Source organism: Andrographis paniculata, unplaced genomic scaffold, assembly GCF_009805555.1.
Source record: "Andrographis paniculata isolate CXL003 unplaced genomic scaffold, ASM980555v1 Contig32END, whole genome shotgun sequence".
Lineage (NCBI taxonomy): Eukaryota > Viridiplantae > Streptophyta > Magnoliopsida > Lamiales > Acanthaceae > Andrographis > Andrographis paniculata.
The window spans coordinates 7,289,465-7,295,995 of NW_026137565.1; the positions used below are offsets into that span (position 1 = coordinate 7,289,465).

Consider the following 6,531-nt stretch of genomic DNA (forward strand, 5'->3'; position numbering starts at 1 on the left):
TTCATTTAGAAGGAGGAGGAGTAGTAGTAGCTGTAGTACTTTCGGAGTTGGAGCAGTCTTATTTTATACAGTTAGAGGAGACAGTGACCTATGTAGAGCTGTCTTTCTCGAACCAGATTTCGAACCTTTGGCGTAGAGAAGGGGAGAGGGAGACCGTAGAGTTGTTACTGATTGATTATAAGGACGAGGGCAAACATGGTGGCTGGTAAAGTGAAATCGGCAATGGGATTGCAGAAATCGCAGGGCAGCACGAAGCTGAAGACTGAGGTGTCCTCCAAACCGCCATTGTTATCGACGCCGAGTTCGGCAAAGCAGCAACAGCAGGTGCAGAAGGGGTCAGGGGCGCCGCTGTCCCGATCGTTCGGCGTTTACTTCCCACGTGCCTCCGCTCAAGTCCAGCCGCGGCCGCCGGACGTTTCGGAACTCCTCCGTCTGGTGGAAGAGTTGCGGGAGAGTGAGTCGCGATTGAAAACGGAATTATTGGAGCAGAAGCTGCTCCGGGAGTCGGTCGCGATTGTTCCCGTTCTGGAGAACGTGATTTCGAACAAGGACGCGGAAATCGAACGGTCTCGGAAGAAGATCGAGTGCTTGGATTCGGAGAACGAGAGGCTCAGAGAGGAGAACGAGTTTCTGCACATGGAGCTGAGTAAACAGAATCATAAGTATGAAGAGAAAATCAAACAGATGCAGGCTGAGTTATCCGACATTAAACGAGCTGTGGAAGAGAGCGAACGAGAGAACGAGGAGGAAGAAGAGGAAGACGAAGAGGCAGCCTCGAATGCTTCCGCCATTGCTGCGAAGCTCAACGACAAACATAGCGTTACTGTTGCATCAAAGTGTTCGACGAAATGCGTGACCACTGTTGATGGGGCGGGGGCCGGCGTAGACTTGAAGAAAGACGAGCTTATAAGTGCAGGGGACGCCGGCGACGGGACGAGCCATTCCAGGAGTAATTCCGGCGAGATTTTAGAAACTTCCGATGTGTTGACCGGCATTAGATCCCGTATTCCGCGCGTTCCTAAGCCGCCTCCGAGGCCTATCTCTGCACCTTCTTTAAGCGGTTCTGCGTCTCACGCGCCGGCGGATATTCTCGCCGTTCCCGCACCGCCACCGCCACCGCCACCTCCACCGCCGTTTAAATCAAGCAGTTCTCCTCGCACTCTTCCACTGTCACGGCGTGGGTCAAGTACAGCTCCATGTCCGCCGCCGCCGCCACCTCAGAAGGGATGTAAGCCTATTCCGGCGAAGGTTACTAGAGTCCCGGAGGTGGTTGAGTTTTATCACTCCTTGATGAAGAGAGACATAAATGGCCGACGCGACGCCTCCGGCGGGGGCGCGGACGCACAGGGCGGCGGTGCTGCAACTGCGAAGGACATGATAGGCGAAATTGAGAATCGCTCTGCACATTTGCTAGCTGTAAGTTCCTCGTTTCCATGTCCGGTCTTGATCTCTGGATTATTTACATTATTGCCACTGACTTTATGCCATCCTGTAACTGACGCTGACCTTTCTCCGGCGACCTTTCGGGAACCCCCTGATGCTTTTTGGATTTTTGGTAGGTTTCTTGGTAGATAAGACAGGGTTTGGATTTCAAAATCTTAATTGGTACTGCAGAAAGTAGTCGATTCATGAAGCCACGTGGGGTTACATGACATTCTTTCCACATTGATTTTGTTCAAATAGAAAAACTTTCTGAATGACAAGTCGCCATTGACGACCTTGGTTAAATGATACTGGAGTTTCTTTTTTCACGACGAATCTTTCATTTTGATAATTACAGATCAAGACAGATGTAGAGACCCAAGGCGATTTCATCAAATTCCTGATCAAAGAAGTCGAGGCTGCCGCCTTCACAGATATTGAGGATGTCGTTCCCTTTGTCAAATGGCTCGATGATGAACTCTCTTACCTGGTGCACTTTCTAAGAGCAGCAGCTACTATTTCATTTTTTTTTCCCTGATCTTTAATGACAACATCTGTTTTACCCTGAAGGTTGATGAGAGGGCAGTTTTGAAACACTTCGATTGGCCGGAGAAGAAGGCAGATGCATTGAGAGAAGCTGCATTTGAGTATTGCGATCTAAAGAAGCTGGAAACTGAAGTCTCTTCATTCCGGGACGATCCCCGACAGCCTTGTGGTCATGCTCTCAAGAAGATGCAGTCTTTGTATGAAAAGTCGGTATATTTCCAAGATTCAGTAGATTCTTTTTAATCTCACATTTCTTATCTAACCCAATTATGATTGTGCTTCAGATTAGAGCATGGTGTTCACAATTTGTCCAGAATGAGAGAATCAGCTGCAGAGAGATACAGAGGGTTTAAGATCCCAATTAATTGGATGCTCGATACTGGTTATATCAGTCAGGTAAAATTAAAATTCATCCTCTTTCAATCATTGGAGTATTAAAGATTCTGTTTAGCACTGTGCTTGCACGTCGACTACATAACTTCGAATCCATTAATTTACCACAGAAATGTGCTACATAGCTATAAAGATTGTTTCTTTTCTAGTCGTTTTTGGTTGAAATTTATAGCAAGTCGTGGTCCCTCAAGAATCACTTATACAACTGGAAACTTGTGGGGAAACGAAAGTAAATTCTTGGGGCGACGGCTACCAAATGCCATACTAAATTAGGGGTTAGGTGGATGACAGAAGAGCTTGAGCCATTTTTGTAATGTCCAAACAATCATGCTCGCATGTGCATAGTTCCTGATCTGTAGCTGCCCCAACCTATCCTAACCTATCCATGGTGTCCCGGTTTTGTTTGTCTCTGTGTGGCGGCTAGTCAACCAAGAAGGAATTTCTTGTTTGTTTTTTACTTTTTTCGGCTGTATTCATTTTGATATTAACTTTAATATGAAATTTATCTGTTTGTCGTGATGGATTGATTGCATTCAGATTAAGCTGGCGTCGGTGAAATTGGCGATGAAGTACATGAAGAGAGTGTCGGCCGAACTCGAACTCGCCGCCGGTGGCCCTGAAGAGGAGGAGCTTATAGTTCATGGCGTCAAGTTTGCATTCAGAGTACATCAGGTGAGTTTTTTTTTTGTTTTTTGTTAAATTCAAGACTCTGCAACTTTGTATCGCCCAACATTTTTACTACAACATGTTTGTAATCTTTTTTATGATCAGTTTGCTGGAGGATTCGACGTCGAAACGATGAGGGCATTTCAAGAACTGAGAGATAAATCAAGAGCATTCAATCCGCAGCATCAACACAAGATTGTTTGCAGATCGTCTTCTTGCTGTTGATAAAATTCGATCTTGTAGCAAACTCCGCTGCCTTTTTGTAGTAAAACAGGATTGAAGATATGATGGAATTTCAAATGACGACACCATTCCTTTTGTGCTCGAATTTATAGATATATCTCTATATATAGTGTGGGTTTGAAAAGATTGCTGATTTTCCGACCATAGATTGTAACCTGGCCAAAGTTTTTCTTGGACAGTAGTGGATATTTAATTTGTGTATAATTTGGGGAAGAAATTAAAGATAAAATCAGTACTGCTCTTTGTTTTTTTATCTCCCAACCTATGGATTAATTTAAAGTAAATAAACAAAGAAATAAATAATCAGGATGGATTCACCAAGCCCAATCAATATTTTATTCGAAAGCCCAAACAGTGGGTGGGTTTGTCATAATTTTACAGAACCTAAGCCCAGAAACTCCGACGACCTCTAATGGCGGCGGTTTCTGTGAATTTCCCTTTTCTTTGTGCTCCATCGAGGCGTTCCGGTCGATTAATCTTCACCGACGCTCCTTTATCGCAGTCGCAGTGTGCAATCGAGAACAAATTGCCCAATTTTGTTTCTCGAACTTCAACGATACTGAGGGCAATTCCGATGGCGAACGAACGACAGTGTTCGATCAAACCGGTTGACCTGGTGCCGGATTCATCGATCAAGCTCTTGTTTGTCGAAATGGGCGTCGGCTACGATCAACACGGGTATTAATTTACTCCATCCTCTTCTTAGGGCAATACTTACACAATTTTAATTTGGATTCGATTACAGGCAGGATATTACCTCGGCTGCTATGAGGGCATGTCGGGATGCCATTTCATCAAATTCGATTCCAGCTTTTAGGAGAGGTACATACTTCGTCAATGCCCTAATATTTTATGCAAATCCAATTTCATTTTCTTGTCCTGATTCCTTAAAACTTTTCAAGGTTCAATTCCGGGCGTTTCATTTAGTGAGATGAAGCTACAAATTAAGCTCGGAGTTCCTAAACATCTCCAGAATTTGCTGGACATTGAGAAGATCAAATCAGTTTTCCCATAGTAAGTAAGCCTGCCACATTCATATCAAACATGATCTTGTCTGTCGAACCACAACCCTTGATCCTGTCTGATCATCTTAAACAGCGGATTAATATCGAAAGTCGAGGTTGTCGATGGCGGCCTTGTGTGCTCCAGCGGAGTCCATGTCGAAGAAATGGGAGATAAGAACGACGATTGCTACATAGTGAACGCAGCCGTGTACGTTGGCTATTAGATTCATTCAATATATGATCTCAAAAATCGAGTCTTTTTAATGATCAAATCTCGTGTAAGAATCAAGAAGCTTCATACATTTTGCAGAGCATTCATGGAGTAATTTCTTTTACAGTTGAATCACGAAAGCCCTAATAAAATTTAAGCAGCTATGGACAGACAGACAACAAACGACAGAAGTCGAATCCTAGTTAAGAATGAATCACATTACAAGGGCTGCATAGAGCAGCTGGTTCCAGGTATCGGGTAATCCGGGGAGGCACCAATGGCTGCAATCGACGCCGGAGTGATCTCCGCTGTACGCCGATGGATGCGCATCTTTCCTTAACTGAGACAGAGTCGTAATATCGAGCAGAAACACAGGTTTCCTGATTCTACTCAGTACTCTGTTGACAACCTCGACTTCTGGCGGTGTCCCCGCCGGATATGTCGACCCTGTCAACGGCTGTTGCTCCCCGTTGCAGTTCTTTGACACTGATTTCCAATCTCTACCCCTGTTTTACGACGAATTCTTGATTTTAACTTAATTTTAGAAGTACATAGGATGATGAATTGTTGCGGAATTGCTTACTGGTAATGAGTCGGAGAAATGCCCTGGAAGAAGACCTTGGTTTTGACAGGATCGACGTTGAGGTCGATCCATCGAGCCCACGTCGTCAGGCCTTTGTAGAACGCGACGAGCCGGTTCATGTCTTTGGTTATGGTCGCACCGTCTTGAATATAATCCCACCTGCAAGAACAACACGTTGTCATAATTCGCTCCCCGTCTTTATCTAAAGCGACGAATTATGACATACGATTGCGCTCTTCCTTTGTGCGTCCACCAATGCCACGAGTTGAATACGAGCATGTCCATTCCTTTCCAGGCATTGCCCTGTTGAATCGAGTCCAGCTTCAATACTCGCCCGATCGATTCTCTTGTTATGTCGACCAAATACGGCGACCGGTACAGCATAATCGACACGCCGTAATCCTGAAAATGTGCATAATTCATTCATCCCCAAGAACGATCAAGATTCAAGTGCAGATCTTGTCAACAAATTCACTCACTTCAGTCCGACGTACGTTCAATATTTTTGTATTGGCAATAAATGCTTTTATTATTTACTATTCCTATGTTTTAGTAATAAGCTCTGCTCTGCGCAATGGAAGTTTCTCTTTTACTAAAGAAAGAGAGACAGAGAGAGTGGCGGCTGGGGAAGAAAGTGCGAGAAGAAAAGCAAGAAATGGAAAAGAGACACGCCGACATTGAAATCATTGCAATAAAAACTTTAATGGATAAACCTGGAATGTAACGGATGAAAGCGACTCCTTTCTGATATAATCGATCTTGGAATTTGGGACTGAGGCATGAATCATACAAGCAAGAGACTGCCATTGATTCAAGCTCAGTGAATCTCCAACGAACATTATCTTCTTCCCTCTCCATCTCCTCAAGAACTGACCCCCATCGAATCTGCACTACCAAATTACAACTCAAAACAACAATCCACCATTGCCAATCGAACTAAAGAAACACAGAAACCTGACCTGGGCAAGATGCAGGAATCGGGCCTCCAAGAAAACTTGAGGTACTGTCTATCGGGGCGGCCATACTTGATGCAGTCGAATTCAGGGTCGATGAAGGGACAGCTAGAGGATTCATACAGAGGGTAAGAAGGATCGATTGCCCATTTACCCTGAAACAAATTGCACCCAATAGCTGAACTGAAATTGGTTGCAGCTGCAGCTGCGGTGGAGTTTGGGGCGCGAAGCACGACCGCCATTAAAGAGGATGAAAGCAGCATAAAAAATAATCTCATTATGGCTTTTAAGCTTCTTCTTCTACAGAGAATTGGGATAATTAAACTAAACCAAATCAAACAGGCAAAAGCAAGGAGAGTGTTCGAATGCAGAATGGGATTTTATTCAAATGGTGTGATGTGAGTTGGAAATTTTTTGGGTCTGTCCCATTTCATGTCGTTTTCTTGGTGGGTTTTTTGTCAGTTTGTTTTCTGCCTCTGCCAAGTCTACAATGCAGAGTTTTGGGAGTGT

General features: G+C 44.4%; 3 protein-coding genes across 3 annotated transcripts; 2 read left to right on the plus strand and 1 right to left on the minus strand.

Annotated features, from left to right (window-relative positions):
• On the plus strand, positions 1 to 3,523 carry LOC127247689 (protein CHUP1, chloroplastic). The gene is made up of 6 exons (XM_051269657.1): positions 1 to 1,416; positions 1,781 to 1,912; positions 1,993 to 2,174; positions 2,253 to 2,364; positions 2,899 to 3,033; positions 3,133 to 3,523. The coding sequence occupies exons 1-6, from the start codon at positions 196 to 198 to the stop codon at positions 3,250 to 3,252; spliced, it is 1,902 nt and encodes a 633-aa protein (XP_051125614.1). The 5' UTR covers positions 1 to 195; the 3' UTR covers positions 3,253 to 3,523.
• Positions 3,524 to 3,649: 126 nt separating this feature from the next.
• Positions 3,650 to 4,588, plus strand: LOC127247694 (uncharacterized). The gene is made up of 4 exons (XM_051269661.1): positions 3,650 to 3,948; positions 4,016 to 4,092; positions 4,173 to 4,284; positions 4,369 to 4,588. The coding sequence occupies exons 1-4, from the start codon at positions 3,683 to 3,685 to the stop codon at positions 4,496 to 4,498; spliced, it is 585 nt and encodes a 194-aa protein (XP_051125618.1). The 5' UTR covers positions 3,650 to 3,682; the 3' UTR covers positions 4,499 to 4,588.
• LOC127247693 (protein trichome birefringence-like 38) lies at positions 4,552 to 6,424 on the minus strand. Its single transcript, XM_051269660.1, has 5 exons — positions 6,028 to 6,424; positions 5,782 to 5,953; positions 5,295 to 5,470; positions 5,069 to 5,227; positions 4,552 to 4,991 (listed from the first exon to the last, which is right to left on the minus strand). Exons 1-5 carry the CDS (start codon positions 6,297 to 6,299, stop codon positions 4,700 to 4,702), a joined length of 1,071 nt encoding a protein of 356 aa, XP_051125617.1. The 5' UTR covers positions 6,300 to 6,424; the 3' UTR covers positions 4,552 to 4,699.
• Between the last annotated feature and the right edge of the window lie 107 nt (positions 6,425 to 6,531).